The sequence below is a fragment of the Syngnathus typhle genome, linkage group LG7 (assembly GCF_033458585.1).
Source record: "Syngnathus typhle isolate RoL2023-S1 ecotype Sweden linkage group LG7, RoL_Styp_1.0, whole genome shotgun sequence".
Classification (NCBI taxonomy): Eukaryota; Metazoa; Chordata; class Actinopteri; order Syngnathiformes; family Syngnathidae; genus Syngnathus; species Syngnathus typhle.
The window spans coordinates 14,414,502-14,432,954 of record NC_083744.1 but is presented as its reverse complement, the minus strand read 5'-3'; the positions used below and the strand labels follow the sequence as shown (position 1 = coordinate 14,432,954).

The following is an 18,453-nucleotide window of genomic DNA, read 5'->3' as shown; positions in this document are numbered from 1 at the left end:
CAAGCGCCACAAACCTTAGTCTTTACACACCATTTAATCCTTATAACAATTTAAAGTGAAAGTTGAACTTTATTAATTTGCAATTGAGGTGTTGCAATGTTAATGTATTGTCAGATGGAATCCAAGTCCACAAAAGTTCATTCAAAGTTTTTTTTAATTTTTGAAATCCATTCAATGTTCACCTTATCAGCTTATTGTATCATTTAAATGACTAGCTTTACATTCTTTCCTCATATACATTTACAGTATTTTGTAGCAAGCCACAATACACATTGACATCATCATTTTGTCTCCATCTTCTCTATAAAAGGAGACTTACAAAAACAGTCACATCAGTTTATTTGTATTACAACTGCAACCAAAAACAGTATTTAGCCAGAATTGAGGGGGCGGGGGGTGGGGGGTAAGTACTGTTTAAGAGTTATAGGTGACATCAGTTAGAAAATGAACAGTACTTGTAATGGATCCTGAGTTCAACAAAGGAACACTCTGTTTCCTTGCTACGGTTCAACAAAATCCCTCTCAACATACAAAAATCCCTTTTTTGGGCCCAGTTTGGGTACATGACATTATTTTGCAATCTATTTTAAAGCTGTGATTCCTCACTGATACCTTGTATGATCTACAGCATAATCTTGCTAGGACCAGTTGAGTCACACATGCATTCCCAAATGTGCACACAATCTCTATTGTAATATATATGTTTTTGCACACATGGTAAGGCACAGACTGTTTGCAGCTATTGTCAAAGTAATCCTAATCCCTAGTAAGAATCTGTGATTGGATGGGGAAACGACGTTCATGAGGAAGCAACTATATAGAGTCTTTGAAAATGATGCCCTGGATGTGCCAGCCGGCATGGAAAAAACAAATCCGAGAGATGGAGATAATATAATTGTCAAGTACCCTAAAAATATTTTCTAGGATGAGTGCATTGGTTTTTGTATAAAATCCTACTAAATTCAGATTAAACATCATATACTGCATTTTCATTACTGCAATGAGATGTGAGCATGGCTTGTAGTGATGTCATACATATGCAAATTAGTCTATATTATTCCAAGGATCATCATCGTATGACCCGAGAACTTGGTATCCAAGTGGAAATGCTTCAATGATCCGTTAATGACAAAAGGTGAGGGGAAAATGTAATGAAATGGTTGCAGTTTAGATGGGTCACAAAGCAGCAAAGAACACATTGGAATGTCCCTAAAGGGAATCTATGGATATTCAAATGATGAGAATCCTGGCTGCTCTTCATTTTAGTTGAAACAGTGAGAAACAAACGTACTGCACAGACACGCCGTGGTATAAAAAATAGGATCCAATTCAATTGAACACTATTAGCTGGTAGCTAAAGCAACAACAAACATGACTAATTTGCGTTACAATTTTTTCCCTGGATTTTTTTAGGGGCAGATGAATTGCATGTATGTTTTTTTAAAGTTTTCTCTGGACCAACAAAGTCACACTCAAAACACCTCAGCTGAGAAACAAATACAGTATAAGGCCCACATTGCAAAGAAGAAAAGGAATTATTTTTAAGACAATCAAAAATAAAATCGAGAGAAAAAGGAGCAGGAATTACAAATAAACATTTTTTTGTAAGAATTTGAGAGAAAACACTTTTGGGACCGAATTTTAAAAGAAAATCTTTTTCAGCAGGAAAACAATCAGAACAAAGCAATAATGTTCTTACATTTCACAATAAATAATTTCCTTTTTCCAATGTGGCCCTTGTACTCCTAAACTGCAATGATACAATAACATCCACTTGACAAGAAGTGGAGCATGACTTCAGATTAGCCTTGAATCTCTTCCAGCAGATGAAGCAGAAAGACACTTGTCACCTTGTTATAAAAAAAATGTGTACAAACAATCCCTGAATGCTAACCGAATGGATGTTACCAAGACCAAAAGTAAAATTATTTCTTTTATTTAGCTGACTTTGTAAAACTAACAAATGAGTATTATTGCTATTGTGCTTCATTTTTACAGTTAGCTGTTGATATGGCAAAGCACAATCGTTATTGGAGCACTTGTGCTTTATGAATAAAAAAAAAGCATGTCCCTTTAAATGTCACAGGCCAGCTTGAGTGCATTGAGGTGGTCAGATAGAAAAAAATCAGATAGATGTTGCTAAAATGAGGTTAGTCGCACATTCAGTAGCTAAAAATAGTCTGTACACCCTGCTTCAAATGCTGAATTTTTGTGATTCAAGAACAGCCAAACGCTACAACCCAATTTCAAGAGGGTGTGTACACTTATGCAAACACATTATTTCCAATATTACTTCATTTTCTCCCAAAAAAATTAAGGTCACAATAGTTTTGAAATGATTTTTCATGGTCTGTTTTTTGTTTTAAATTAAAAAAAACTGTCATTTTAACAGGGGTGTCCAGACTTTTTATACCCACTATACAACCACTAAGACAGGAAATATGACATGAGTACATGAGAACAAGACGTATCGTGTCCGCCATCACGGATTCCACTTGACTGCAAAATTTTTATGGCTTTAGATCACACTTTATATATATATATATGTATATATTTTAAATCTACATTCTGTTGGAGTGATAGTTCACTCTTCCTCATTTTCGGGTGTTTCAGAGAGCGGGGATGTCACAAAGGCTGACCCCAAAATGTCTTATAAAAAAAAAATAATAATAATAATCTGCCATGGTTGAGTGCAGCATAGTCAACCTCTTGTTGATCGCAGGCCTCAAAAGCCACGTTGCCACCAAGGAGTGCAGTTCAGCACTATACGTTACGACGCTAACAGTTTAGAACGGTAGCTAGTTCCTGGTTTGAAGGATGACATCATCAATGCGAGCCCACCAGTCAACTCCAGAGGAAGGGCGCAATGTAAACAACTGACAACACATATTTGTTGTTTGTTCTTCTTGGCATGTGACGTTTGTCTTCTTCCTCTTTTGTTTGACTGTTGAACAAGGCTACGTACAGGAACTCTAAAAAGTCAAATGAAAATATTAAAAAAAAAAAGTCAACTTGGGGGTAAAAAAAAAAAAAAAAAAAAAGAAAAATCGGGATCTCAGCAAAAGCAGCTTGGCTGTTTTGAGTCCGTATTAGTCATATGTTCTGTCCGAAAACTGAAGCTCGCTTTTTATGCATTGGAGTACGGTGGCCCTGAAGGCTCAAAAGGGGGTTCAAGAGCGGCCTGATGGAACCAACCCAGGGAGTGCAACTTCCACGTCAGTGTACCCAACTATTAGCGCACCGCTTGGTGGAAACGAGGCTCATTATTAGCTAGCGCTCGGAAAGAGAGTGCCGGGGGTCCGACCCGAAGAAAACGACAGAACGCTCAATACATGTCTCTGTAGATCTCTTGCAGGAGCGGGTGTAACGACATGTCCTCTGTCTTCTTGATCTCCTGCACCAGGTGAGCGTGTTCGGTGACCAGCTGCCGCAAGTCGGCCAGTTTCTGCAGAAGCTTGGGGAAAAGGAACAAGTCGTCTGGGTGGTTGGCCAGCAGGTGGAGCTGTAGCACTTGCACGATGCTCTCCTGCATCCGCTCAATGTGGCTCACGTTCACCAGGCCCGGCCGGTCTGCGTGGAAAATATGTATTTTTTGATTTACATTTTAAAACTGCAAAACGTTTTTTGTTTGTTTTCCTGTGGCCTCACCTCCACAACAGATGATGGTGGCCACAAAGAGCGCCAGGTCGCTATCATCTAACTCCAGGGCGTTAAACTTGGTGGCAAACTGGAACTTAGGCTCCATCATGTCGCTGAAAGGCCGCCGCAGGCTCTTGAGGAATTCGCGCGTGATGAAGCCCGAGCCGTACGCCACCAGCAGCCCGTCTTTGTTCATGCACGAGGCCAGCATGGCGAAGAGGGCCTCGTAGACGCCGTACTTCAACAGTGTCACCTGGTCGTTGAGGTCCAGGTCGGAGAAACCGGGGACCGACTTGGCGAATTCCGTCAACTCGGTGACCGTTTCCACCGAGGTGCACTGGCAGCAGTGGAAGAGGCGTACTTCGGCCTCGCGGTCCTTCAGGACCCCCGCGGAGCCCACCATCTTGGCTACCAGGGTCTGCTCCGCCAGCTGCAGCGTGTCCATGTCATGGATGACCAAAGGCTGCCAAAGGAGCGTACACACATTGAGAATCACGTCAACTTCAAACATACATTGGAACATATTTGCAAATATGTATTTGTGACCCTTTATAAATTACAAGCTTATTTTATTTGATCTATTGGGCAGTTCCAGTTGGGTTCAGTTTTGAAGGTCTCTGGGTCCATTTGGCAAAAAAATAAACGCTGACTAATCGAGTTCAAAAGGACATCGAAAAGAGACGATGCGGGGGAAACGTTTGGGACGCGGTTTGAAAAAGTCCAGGGACGGAGACAAAAATAACAGCAAGTCTCTACGGCGTCTTTGGAATCCCCTCGCCCTTGAGTCGCTGCAAATCATCGGCGTCGTGACAAACCGCCAGCGATTGAGACACAAATTTTGAGTGCAAAGTTGAAAATGTACTAAGAAGCAGCGTGAAATCACTCCGGGGAGGGGAAGAAATATATTTTGTGTCAACAAGAGGTTGGGACCTGTGACGAACGCAAAAGTCAACCTACCGGGGTGCTGGTCTTCCCCGTGAGGATGGTCCGAGCTTTGGCCTTGTTCATGTTGAAGTTCTTGAGATAGGCCTCGTAAATCTGCCGAGCTAGCGTTTTCTGGTCGGCCATCTGGGGGTCCTCCACCTGGCGGTCCCCCGTCACCATCTCAGCTTTCAGCTTTAGCTTCTCCGACTGTGGCATCCGGCCAAAACGAATGGCTGTGTGGAAAGGGACGCAGACATTCATTCAATTAGCTACCGTAATTCTGCTAATTGCTTTTAAGAAACAGAGAATTCCTGAGAACTAAGTGGCTATTGGAGTAAGTGATGTCTATTTTTAATTTTTAAAGCTTCCGCTATGCCTAAAATGTATAGCTTGCATATATTAAATCCACAAGATGGCCGACAAAGCACTTGGAACAAAAAGGATCATAAAGCATCAACACACGCCTCTCACCTGAACACAATTATCCGGCCCGTGCTAATTTTGCTCCTGTAGTCCAAAAAAAAAAAAAGGCTAGCACAACCTGATGTCGCGCCACCACGCTAGAGCAAAAACAATACACACCTAGCAATAACACCGTGATTCCACCAGATGGCGCCTGCTGCCCCCTACAGGCCTATACACGTTTCAATAGGTACAAACAGAACCTGTAAATTCCATCCACTGTAATGATAGGGTTCTTTTCTGCAGCTGCGTTGCGACCCCACCAATTTGTTATTACAGTCGGGACAAAACATAGCATTTGCTCCGTTCCAGTCACTGAGCCGTTTTTTTTTTTTCTTCCTGAGACTACACTCAGACGGCCTGATCCCATCTGACTAAGAAGATTGCAAGTGAACTGTATCTCACCTTGCACACACAAAGTACAGCTGATAAGAACAGTTCCGATTTGATCCGATAAGCGGGAAAACAGGTAGCTAGACGCCATTGCACGATGGATCGTTCAGAAGATGGGTGTCGGATCATGTTAAAACTGCATAGCAAGTGACTGACTGGGAAGGAGCCAAGTCCAATTAAGTTCAGAGGAAGTGAGTGATGCTTAGATCAGCGCCAGCGGTCTGAAATTTTGACATTGATAAGTACGCTCACTTTATTGACACATAACATGTAATTAATTAGCTTTGTGGGTTAGCATGAAGCTAGTGGACTAAGGGTTAGCATGACGCTAGTGGACTAAAACAAAAGTTATTGTATTTTAGATTTAATATACTGTATATAGATGTAGATATCTAGATATATTGTAATAAATATTGTGTATTGATATAGTATTCAGGAGGGTCCAATCTAGCTCTTGTATCCATTGCAGGTCCAAAGATGACGGTCCAAATTTAGCGCCCAATCCGCCCCGTCGATTGTCACGAGACTGCTAAGAGCTCAAAGGGTCTTGTTGCACCCATGAGCTCAAATCGAGGCTCTTTTGTTACACTTTAAGCCATGAAACTCAAGAATGAGGAAATAAGGGATGTATAAAATTGTGAGCTCCATCTTAAAGGAATCAAGAATAAATCAATGAAGAGCAGACCACAAGTGACGTGGTGGAATATGTGGTAAGGGTGAAATTATTAAACGCGCTGAACGCTCGCATGTCATCGTCCAAATGTGTTTCTAATCCCGACCATGACCTTGAACATGGCCTGGCATGTCTTGTGTGTTTACACAGTGTCAACAGAAATACAGTAAACCTCCTGCATGGCGGGAATTGCGCTCTACAGCGCCCCCAATGCACAAGTGAGGTACGTGCGAGCAATAGTATTTGTGTTTTTCCAATTTTTACTTTTGTTTTTAAAGTTTTATTTCATATTACAGTACTACAAGGATTTAAAAATATTTCACATTTTGAGAAGAACCGAGACAAATACATATGAATAAGATACTAACAGCCAACATAGTCCCATTTTGTCATCATGTAGTAAACGAATTTTACTTAAGTGTGCTGCCCCTAGTGGCGGAAAATGGATGTTATTGAAACTCAATCAGTCTCAATAGTATGATTTATATTTTTGTTTTATAATTTGTAAGAAGTACAGATACTTGGGTTAAAAATGAAATGAAAATGAAAGTATTGATCCAAATGCTGAAAGAACAGACCAAAATGTACTCAAGCATACAAGTTTAAACTGGATTTTGTTTCAACAACTTGCCACAATAAAAAAAAAAACATCCCAAAATAGTTTCCTTTCTTTGTCAACTTTCACTGTGTTCACACTGAGAAGGAAAAAAAAAAAAAGCTAGCTAGCGCTGCCGCAGGCTTTTTAGCAAAACGTGGCTTTTCCATAACTTTGCTAATGTTGAGTTGCACAAAAAACCCAATCCATCAAATTCAAGGTTGACTTGAGGCTAAATAGACCAAGACCAATTTGATGTGCTAGAGAAAAGCAAAGAGAAACGAGAGGACAAAGTGGTGAGGTGCCTCAACTTGTGCGCTTAATTGGAAATCCCTGCAGCACCATTGCGGTCTCATTCTAAGCGCAAAGGAGGGAGGGGCTCGGCCTGTTTGGACTCACCGTTGTGGGACATGCCCACCGACAGGCACTTCTGGAAGCGGCAGTATTGGCACTTGTTGCGGTTCTTCTTTTGGATCTTGCAGCGGCGTTCGCATTTGTCGTAATCCAGCTTGAGACGGATGGTCCGCCGAAAAAAACCCTGAGGGAAGGACAAAAATGCTCAACGCACATGCTAATTAAAGCATGAAAACAATTCATAGCTGTGTTCAGACATGAAAATACCAAACCTGAAGTCAAAACCACAGAGTTTCAGATTTGACATCGCTCATAAATTAAACATCACTTTTCATCATGTGACTAAAGAATGAAGAGCAGATATTTTGCGTATAAAGCTCATGTTTACGTTTTATTTTCTTGCGTGGAATCGCTTTTAATTTTTACCTTTGATTTAAGTTGAGTTTCAAGGCATTGGTTAAGGTTTCAAAGTCAGTCGAGGGGTTGCCTGCCGATACAATCGGAAGGCATTTTTATGCTAATTATTACGCAACAGTGCCGCTGTTAAGTAACACTCAACTCACATGGACATGCTCGATCGAGTTCAAAGTCATAGCAGCACTGTCATTTTATTTCAAACCAGGACAGTTTAGTTGTAGTAAGAACATTACATTTGAATTCATTTTTCGGGCTTCTATTTATTTTGTCATCTTATACGAGCAGAAAATATTTTCTTTGTTCTAGCATTCATATATTTGCGATGGGAGGTGTGTCCAGGAAATGTTTGTCTTGACAGCTTCCAGACACTTCCATGAACTGATTGGAATTCTGCTGCAGACAACGCAGCAAAGTCACACCCAACGTGCGAGTAACCCTCCCACAAAAGTATTCCAAAAACCGAAACTTCACCAGCATCCAGCCGTGTGGATCATGCTTGGTGAACTGGGAAACTTTTGACTGGCAAAAAAAATAAAATAAATCCAGTATACATGCAGACATGGCGCTCGCCCTGTCGTTACAATCCAGTTAACAGTTAACAATTAACTCGGGCTTGCTTGTGTCACATGACCAACATGTCACTCCCCAGCATTGTGCTTAAAGGTTGGAAAACTGAATGTTTGCAAATAGAGGTGTGCCCCATATACTGTAAAAAGATTCTTAAAGCAAGGTAGTGTCGGGTCCTTGGAGAGATCTGTGAATGGACAAGCTTTTTTTTGCCAACATGAAACTCAAGTAGAGAAGGGCTTCCTTGTCTGTTTGAATAATTTAAGTGCGGAGTCGTCTTCTCACCTTGCAGCCCTCGCAGGCGTGGACGCCGTAGTGGTAGCCCGAGGCCCGGTCGGCACACACTCGACACTCCAGGCTGAGCGAAGACGAGGCGGACGAAGGCGAGAAATCCTCCTGGCTCGCCGCCAACCCGTTAGCCACCGAAGACGACGGGCTGGACGCCGGCGTCAGGGCATCTGATATGATAATGTGTAATATTATATGAAATATAAATAATATTTTTGCTTTCACACAACACAACAATGGATTTCAAATTTGAAACAGTTTGAAGAGAAACTAAATTGTGCCCTAATTATTTTATGATTATAGCAGATTGATCCTTCCGTTTTTTTCCATTGCTCCTGACAAAACTCTCAGTGAGGACTGAGAAGATTTTTGTGATTTCTGTCCCACATTTGACTCTGTTTGATTCAATAAAAGTGCGAGTGAAGATGTGGACTGCTACGTTAGCTTCTTGGGCTAGCTAGCTAGGTGCTATACACTTATAATCAAAGGGTAGATGTGTTTTATGTGTGTCGTTTTGAAGTTTTACATTACAACAGTAGTTTATTTCATTAGTTGTCAGAGAGATGTACGTAAAAATTTAAATGTCGACTGAAATGTTAGCTTCTTGCACTAGCTAGTAACTGCCAATTGGCAAGCTACTACTGTACTTGTGATCAATAATAGGTGGAATGTTTCGTGTCTCCGTCATGCTTTTCATGTCAGCTCAGTTGATCACTTGAGATATTTTGGCTCCTGCCGGTATAACAAGAAGTTATTTTCCATTCATGTGATTGACACCAGTTTGCCCGTTCCGTCATGGGTCCAGAAATAGTCCAGTAGATTGGCACAAAGCCGCTCCACGTGACTTGAGAGATGCCCATAAAGCAGCCAAAAAAAAGTCCTGCCGGTTGCACATTTAGCGTAACAACAACACTGCAGCCATGTGTCTTTTTCATGATCGATCATTTTCTGTCCACTAGCCCTCCTCTAGACAAATATGGCGGTGGTGTGGATTTTCCCAGCTGTCCACCTCATCCTCTATTCAGGAGGGAACAGAAGCCCAGTGGATGTTTCCCGAGAGGTGGTTTGGGGTGGCTGTGGAATGCGGTGGGGAGGGGATTGCTAGTTGCCAAGAAGAACGAGGGAGTGCATGGAAAATCTAATCCAAAATAAACGCAGTGAAGTTTCAAAAGCAGGGATTGGTCATCAATCTTCCTTGTTATGATCGTATATCCGCATTCGGTTGGAGCAAATGAGGGATTAAGAAACTACCGTGTAAAAACAATCGCATAGCGATTACGCTGAGCTGCTGAGGAAACACTTAAGAATGTGGGAGAACACCACGGACGGCCCAAAATAACTTTGAAGGGATTGCTTGTCTTGTTGTATTTCACTAATTTGTACCAGTTTTAACAAGTTGGATGGATGGATGGATGGATGGATGGATGGATGGATGGATGGATGGATGGATGGATGGATGGATGGATGGATGGATGGATGGGACGGACAATGAAAACATCCCTCACCAAAGACAGTGGAGCCTTCCGAGCCGTTGCTGGACGATTGGTACTCGGGGGCATCGTAAGAGCTGAGGGTACTTCTGTCCATGGACTGCGAGATGTCCTGGAGCTCCTCCATGCCGCCGATGAAGTCGTCATCGGCGTACAGCGGGCTGTTGCCCAGCATGGAGTCCTCCAGGGGGGAAGGCGGCCGGTAGTGACTCTCAACATCGACCATGACCGCGTCCGGACGAGGAGGGGCGGGGTCGGCCGGCAAGCTCACGCCTCAGGCTGAAAGCGATGGAGAACAAAGGGAGGTAAATATTGTCGTCTAACATCGTGACGATTCTGGAAGTGTTGATTGAAATATCAAATACTGATAATCGAGTTTGAGTACGTGCGATGACAAACGGTCGATAGCTAATCAAGCAAATATCATGAATAGAGCTCAAACAGAAGGAAGAATGTAGGTCACTAGGCTGGAAGACCGGAACCAGGTCTACAGTCTGGGACACGAGAAGAGCAGACGGGAGGAAGCTCTGGCGGAAAAAAGCACTTTTTCGACGCAGCGCTTTCCACCTGGCCTTCAAAACTTGAGCATGTAAACTAGGTCAATCTTCAGTAAGCCCCTTTCATCAGGCCCCGTTAAGTCCATCAAAGACGGGGATGAGGGGGTAGAATAAGGGGGGGGGGCAGAAGAGCCGGTGCGAGGGTGGGTTACCGACTCGAAGCCGTCCGATGGCAGCTGGCACTCGTTGCACACGGTTCGCCTCGGGTTTGACCTCAGCTTGTCTTTACGGTATAAAGTAGAATCATGGCACACGGGAAAATATGAGCTTTAGCGTTAGCTTTTTGAAGCTAAGAGCTACTTTGCGGGCACACGAGGACACACTTCTTTCCGGCGACGGGAGATGAATCGAGCCGTACAAGAACGAGCGGAGATTGTGGTCGTAAAAGTGGACGGCAAGGTGTTATGTCAACAGACGGCCAACGCAAACATTGTTGTTTTTAAATAACACATACTTTTCTTAGCTCGTGACCTCGCCGCTGTGAATCCAGTTAACCTTCTGTGTCATCACCATACGTTTTTCATTGCGGAATATTTCAGGGGCCACAAATATCCTGTGTTTAGGTGACTCTTCGGGATGATGCTAAAATGAGAATCAAAATGCCTGTTGGGCAAATTGTGCAAAAACTACTGAAACATTTGGATAAAAGTTTCTAGGTTAAATTAAGTTCACCTGTTAAGATTTATCATGCATTTTAGGTCTATTTCACCCCAAAAATCCAATAACCTTAACTTTTTGTTGAGTACTCTTTTTAGCCTTTTATTCACCATAAGCTATTATGTAATATCACACGATACAGTTTGCTGTTTGTATAAATGTGATGAACTCTTACGACAAATAAAAAACATTGTTTGCTCATTTGTTCTCAGTTACCGGACACACACGCACACACACACACACAGACACACACACACACAAACTCATCGCAGCGGCACGAGTTCCAGCTGAGGAGAATAAACACGCCGAACAGACGAAACCCGCCTCGTCGACGTCCTCTGACTCTTCGCCCCCCTCCAGGGATGGAAGAGGAACAATGCGAGGTTAGTTTTGACAGCCGGCGCGGGGAACAAAGGAGTCACAATTCACCTGCGATCTTTTATACATATAGCCCCTAAAGCAAATACTATTTTGTTCTATTTTAAAAATATTTAATACCATTTATATTGAAATACTTTTTTGTACAAATTAAATTAAAATCAATCATCCTACCTGACACTTCCAAAAACGTTCCCTCGAGCGTCTCCTGACCAAATATGACATCGCCCCGTCTCTTCCTTTCCAAGAGCTCGTATGATGATTACTTCACGTTCACGGGTTAATGTTTAATCCTCAGTTCCTGCGGAGTGAGTTCTGACAGGACCGTGAGAGGAGCACAGGGGTCAGGGCGGCGGTCTCGGACTCGGACGGCGACTGCGGGCCCACGTGGGCCGTCACATCGCCTGCCGGCTGATGATTTGTCTGAGTCTCGCCTCACTCATCTCGGACCACCGCGCTGGCAGTGTAAACACTGAAGCGGGCCGTTATCAGGCGGAGCTGATATGCCGGGCCGGCTCCTTATTGTTGCCATGACGACGGCGCAAAGTGCAAGGCGGCGGCGTGCGATTGACATTGGACTTTAGTGGCGCTTAGTGACCGATGGGAGGCCTGATCGCAAATTGATCAATCATTGTTTCATGGGTTTATCATTTGAGCAGGGGTCAGCAGCAGTGCTATTTTTAGAACAGGCAATCTGAATCCACACATTTCTATAATGGAAAATACAACATCAAACGAGTCCGAAACTATTTGGTGAGAGGAACCAAGCCCCCCGGCGTTCGACATCGGTGCTTTGCAAATAAATGCCACTAGAGGGCACCAAAACAGTATTCAAAAACTGAGCCAACAAATCAATTTCAGTGATTAGCTGGGTTAACCAAAAATTCTTTATAAACGTCTGTATTAATAGTTTAAACCACAAAACTATCATCCAAAAATAATCAGAAAGTGGCTCATAGCATTTCAAATACAAACAACCGCTTTGTTTCCCCAATTAGCCGCAAATCAATGGACTCCATCGCCAACGAGGCACAACTATCTTGAAATGACAGGCGAGGGTTACTCAAGATGAACTCTCACGGGCGGCTCCACATCTCAAAGTCACGTTACAAAAAAGTCTGGCGGACTCCGACCTCTGCATTGACAGCGTGGTCGTTGCGGAAAGAAGAAGCCGGCGCAAGCTGCAAGCCCAGTGGAGCGTGCAACCGCGGGAACAAGGGTGCACTGTGTCAGGGTGTCGCATTACCGGCAAACATCTACGATGACCTGCTGTTTATAGCACACACTGTGGTTAAAAACAACAAAAAAAAAAACAGCAAGTGCGTCACAGAGTCCATACATTTCAAGCCATGCATTTAACTCACCAAAGACAAAAGCAATCACACTTTGCAATGTGCAATTCCACAACGGCCTCCAGCAAACGGCGGCGATGATAAGACGATAAAAATAGTTGATGGTTCTATTTAAACCACAGGTCGGTCATGCTTTAAATAGAATCCGATATGTGAGTCAAAGTTGACGGCGCCCGTCTCGAGGTAGGCTTGACCCGCAGTCCCGACTTGGCCTGTGTCGTGCGTTACGCAATCGCCATTGCGATAACTAAGCAACGGTTAGTTTCGTCCTCCCGATTGGCAGCTTCTAAAACGGGCGACGGTGACCTTGAGCCGCACCAGGCCACTTTATATTCCCAGAGCCCCAAGCATGTTTTGAAACATCTCGGCAGTTCATCCAGACTATAAATCAGACAAAACCGCCGTGCACTCCGCGGGACATTGCGTGCTGCGCAATCAAGAGCTGAGTGAGTGAAATTAGCCACCGAATCAGATGGGCACAGATCCAAAAATCTCTTTGAACTTAACTCACTGAAGAGAGGCACGACTTTTTTTCTGCCTCACTTACAGTTTTTGCTCGCCGAAACGACATCATGAAGACCGCTGGCCAAAACGATCCGCTCAAAGGTCACTTAAGTAAGCATGTCGGTTTTCTTAGCGGTGCTGATAATGAATCATAAAAGAAATAACTTACACAAGCTGAATTAATCGATGAATCGACAACAAAGCAATTACCAAATGAATCGCCTTGTATTTTAATCAGAGTAATTCTTTAGAGACATCATGTTTTTCGACACGCTTTAATGTAAAGAACATTTTCTGCGATTGTTCGATTAATTCCGATAGTGACCTCCTTACATTTATGCTAACCACTACGCTTCTGAGCTGCCAAAGCAACTGTCCTGCGTTTACCGACGACGCAGGAGAGATTTTTGTATTACGGAAAGGCTTTCGAAGGCACGACCCTAATAAAACAAACTTGTGTCTCAACTCAATGCACCTTTACCTTCTCCCCCAGAGATAAAAATAGTGTCAATGTGACCACCACAATGAACACATCAAGGCAGTGTGTGCTGCTAAAGGGGAGGGAATGTTCAACGGGGGCTCTGCTCGCGCCAGCTGTTGCGTGCCAAAGTTCAATGGCCTCCACGCTGCCGTGACGGCGGCGCCGGAGGACCACGTGGACAGCCAGAGAGTCCGAGCAAGAGCGTCCAACAGGAGATGTTTCTATTTGCTATGACAGCTGCATGTGTCTCTGATTACATTTTCCAGCATGACGCTGGAGCGCCGAGTCGCTCACGTTGAGACGTCGGGATGGGCTTTGCCAACCGGATCAGCTTACCATAATACCATATTTTCATACCAACAAAAAGGCAACAAATGATTAAAATTACAACTCACTGTGATCAAGTTGTGCTTGGTTTTTCTTATCATACGGCAGCCATCTTGGGATGATGAATGTATTTCATTTTCAAACTTCTTTCAGAGTCTCATGAGCGGTCTACCCAAAAATGAGGTTTTGGTTTGCTGGTTTTGTGCCGGCGACACCGTTTATGTGCCCAGAAACCAAATGTTTCCTTGGAATGTTGCCCAGAAAGCAGGCTAAGCAAGCACGTCTTTGCTTTGATGCTTTTATCAGACACATGATCACATCATAAACCAAACCCACAAAGAAGCTGCACCAGCTGATATCTTCTGGCTTTGTTTTCTGTTGTGTAAACAGGCCCAAATAGAAGTTCTCATCCACCAACAATGTTTGACCTGCTTTGCATGCCCAGGCTAATAATGAGACCAGTCAGTGCCCAGTTTACATCAAGTCTATTGGAACATTTTGAGCAAAGCTCACACTAAGAAGCCCATATTAATCTTATAAAGGTTAAATCGCCTAATTATGATAATGTTTATTGTTTCGTTTTAGCGCAGAACAGAAGCCATGCTAACCGCTAAGCTAAAGTGAAAGGTAGAAACACCTGAATAATTGCTAATCATGAGCAATAAATTAGCCAAAGAAAATAATTCCGGAAAGAAAATACACAGCTGCCACACGAACAAAAACTAGAAATCAATTGAGCAGTTTATGTTTGTTGCTTTTCAATCTATTTTTATCAGTTCCAATTAGCTAACAGGCTAAATAACCAATTGGGACATACTTGGATCCGAATTTCTTACACATTTCTCTATTATGATCCATTTTGTTAGTGGAGGGATTTGAAGCATGCGAAATGGACAAACAATGACCTGTGCTTGCAAAAGTTTAGGGAAAGTCAAAAAGATTTTATTTTATTTTATTATTAGTTGTTTTTTTTGTTTTTTTATCCCTGCCAAAGTTTCAGAATTGTTCCATTTTTATTTGGAAAACCTGATAACATGATCACAAGTTTTGTTAGCCGTTGTTCATACATGAGTAGCACGAGGTATCGCACGCACCGCGTTGTAAAATTGACCGAACAGAAGTAAAAACAAGAGTTCGGAGATTTTCCGCTAAACGGTAACTAATTAAATCCACATTGAGCATCCGGTGACCCTTGGGTCTTCATTAGCACAGACAATCTCCTCGAGAGCTGCTTACAGTAAGTCTGGCTGGAGGGCCTCAATCCTATTGCCCGTCCCACAAGGACTTTAACGTAAGGAAGGCTCAGAGGGGCCTGCGTGAAGGTCAAAAGCTTGTCGATAGAGGTCACGGGTTGCACAACAAAGAACAGAAGAAGAGGGCATAACATGTTGTACAGACAACGCTCAAAAGGTGACGTGCATATCTGGTTCCATATAGACTCGAAATTGTTATTAAAAACAAAGATCCAATATAATGATGCGAACATCTTGCACCTCTGGTGCAGGTGTATGAGGAACTCTTTTTCGCTCAGCCGGTTGACAATAGGCCTCTTCACCCAACTCAATCCTAAACATTTGAAACTTTTCCGTCAGAGAGAAACCTGAATGTCCAGTTTCACCACATAAGAGGAGAAAATCCCGCCTCTCATTCTGTTCTCGTCTTTTACGTCCAACTATGGAAATGCTCAATTTGTGGGCAGACGTCAAACTCTGCTATAAACTCAGCCCACAAAGCTATTTTCTTTTCAACTTTGATACAGAGAATTGAGTACACATCTTTGATATATCAGCCACAATAGTTCATTGAATGCGATGTGGTGGCCAGAGTTCTAAAAAGACAACGCCAGTGATGGACAACTATATCAACTTTTCCGGAAATCGCCATATTAGAACAATCTGAAGCACTGATGGAACAAGTCTGACCTGAAGGCATTTCTCGATCCAATTTTTTGCATGTCTGCCGATACCAAGTACCGATCTGGCACCGGATTAGGAAGAAAAATAGAGCGGACATTTATATTGTCTCAGTTATCTAATGTTTTTAATTTACAGTAGCCCATCATGAAATATTTTATCTTTTATATCTCATTGTGATGTTATTGTGATGTGATTTGGATGTTTCAGCAATATGGCACGTTAACACACTTTGACAAACAAGTTGTTTGTTTTGTGCACAACCTGACAGGAGATTTTCTCAACAAATTCTTGCTGTGCACAATTACCGTAGTGTAATAATGGTTTTGCACAAGCAGACGCAGCCATTGTGCAGATGCACCGACTGACTTGGCTTGCTTACATCACTGGGCAGCCTGCACCCGATCTGCGCAACAACAACAACAAGAAAACTGAAATCAAGCGTGCTTGCATGTAAGCACCACTTAATGCATGAGCAAACATTGCCTTGAAATAGTCACGTGACTCATTCCAGTAGTGTACGTGGGTGTGCGCGCGGCTCGCGTTCTCAAAGCGCGTAAAAGAAGGCGTCTTACCTGATTTGAGGAAGCTCGAACCGGAACCAGCATGTTGTCGGGTCAATAGGGGAGACGGGGAGACCCAGGGAGGGTGCAGCAGAGCCCGGCCGCGTCCTTGTTTCGTTTGCTCCTGTAGCGCTGCCTGCCTGCCACCCGCTTGCTGTCAAAAAGAGAAGCAGCACGTCGGTACAAAAGCAAGGGGTGTCCGCTGAGGCTCACGCCTGCCGGAAGTGACGAATGCAAAGACGCGGCGTGAAAGCCCGCCCCATTTCCGCGTCGGAGGGAGACACACCTACACTTTCAGCCAATAGGGAGTTGCTATCTTACGAAGTGAGGCCCTTTAACTTTGAATTCAAAGAGGAGGCGGGAGAATAGAGAGGAGGGGCGGGGGGGAGTGACGTGACCCCCACTCCCATACTCTCAAACGCTGAGCTGTCCTCACCTGACCCTTAGCATTAGTACGTCCGTCAAGATCTAAGAATGAATAAAATGCAGGAAAGCAAATTCTGAGAAAATAAGAATAGTAAAATATAAACGCTCGCCCCACCAAATAAAAAAAAAAACCTACATAAAATAGGCAAGTATATAAAACGCACCTCGAAAATGGGGAAACATTTTTCCTGCGATCATCTTCAAAAATGTATGATGGATTTCGAAACAAATCTCTGAATATAGCTTAAAGGGGACTTTTTTATATCCACACTGGTCCGTGAAATTATGCACAACTCTAAACGTGACCCTGTGTAAAGGTCATATATATTGTGTAATCAGACCCCCAAAAGTGATTTATGCCCATGCTATCAATCTTTTTGTATCCTGAAATTAGACCTTACACCACAGATGGTTTGGAAACCAGGCCAAGTTTTCCTAACGTGTTAAAAAAAAAAAAAAAAAAAAACTGACCTCGTTAGCATCCCTCTGCGCTGGTTTCCCCATCCCATTCCTCATTTCAGCTCTTCATCACATTCTGGACACATCTTTGGCTCCTCAATAGCGCCTGGCTTGCATCCTGGTGGCAGCTACTGGCTAAAGACCCCCTCGACACCCCCCGGAGTGGGCCATGGGACCACTGTGACCCCACCTGACACACTAACAACCAGTCAGCTTTACTCAACACCAGTCTGTCGAGTCATCTCGGTACGCGGGCTTGACGGAAAAGGGAAGTCAAGACCAAAATATATTTATGCAGAAAAAATTACGTCTGAAATTCAACCCAATATTTCTTGACCTTGTTTGCACTAAAAATTACGACTGGAATCTTAATGCATATGCCTACACTTTTTTTTTTAAAACTGGGGCCAGCAGAGACCTGACTTGATAAAAGGTGAGGCCATTTGCAAAAGTAACACTAATTGTTTAGCGTATCCTATTTTTCATATACGTGACGTGAGCGGGTCAGAGACAGACGAGAGCTTAGTAGAAACACGAATCTCTGCTGCCACCTACTGGTAATAGACGGTCATTGCAAAATCGGGGTTTTGCAAATTAATTCTGTAATACTAAGAATGATTCAGTAATTACTGAGTAACTAAGTACAGTACATTTTGGTAAATAAAATTGCCTTGACCCACAAATAAAATATAGCCTACTTTTTTAAACATTGTCGACTATATTAGTCGCAGGAGCAACGTAATTCTAGAAACGACTGGCCATTGAAATATAAAAGGTCATAGCCTTAAAATATTTTAAATTCGTCACATTGATAAGATATCCTGTATTGCACAATTCTAAATTTAGTGACATTACCAGTGTCATAAAGCCACTAGATGGCGCGCTTGTAGCGTACACTATGCCATAATGGGCTTCTGCTTGCTCAACCTTTACATGGAGAAATACACATTTGATTTCTTGCATTTATTTTTGTAAGTAATAATTTCTATAAAGGTTTCTCATGCATTTAAGTGGTTTCAATGAAATCCGCTCAC

General features: G+C 43.0%; 1 protein-coding gene across 1 annotated transcript; it reads right to left on the bottom strand.

Annotated features, from left to right (window-relative positions):
• Positions 1 to 136: 136 nt before the first annotated feature.
• On the bottom strand, positions 137 to 16,749 carry pparab (peroxisome proliferator-activated receptor alpha b). The gene is made up of 7 exons (XM_061283581.1): positions 16,547 to 16,749; positions 9,818 to 10,081; positions 8,310 to 8,482; positions 7,086 to 7,224; positions 4,597 to 4,796; positions 3,649 to 4,102; positions 137 to 3,570 (listed from the first exon to the last, which is right to left on the bottom strand). The coding sequence occupies exons 2-7, from the start codon at positions 10,026 to 10,028 to the stop codon at positions 3,326 to 3,328; spliced, it is 1,422 nt and encodes a 473-aa protein (XP_061139565.1). The 5' UTR covers positions 10,029 to 10,081; positions 16,547 to 16,749; the 3' UTR covers positions 137 to 3,325.
• Positions 16,750 to 18,453: the final 1,704 nt, after the last annotated feature.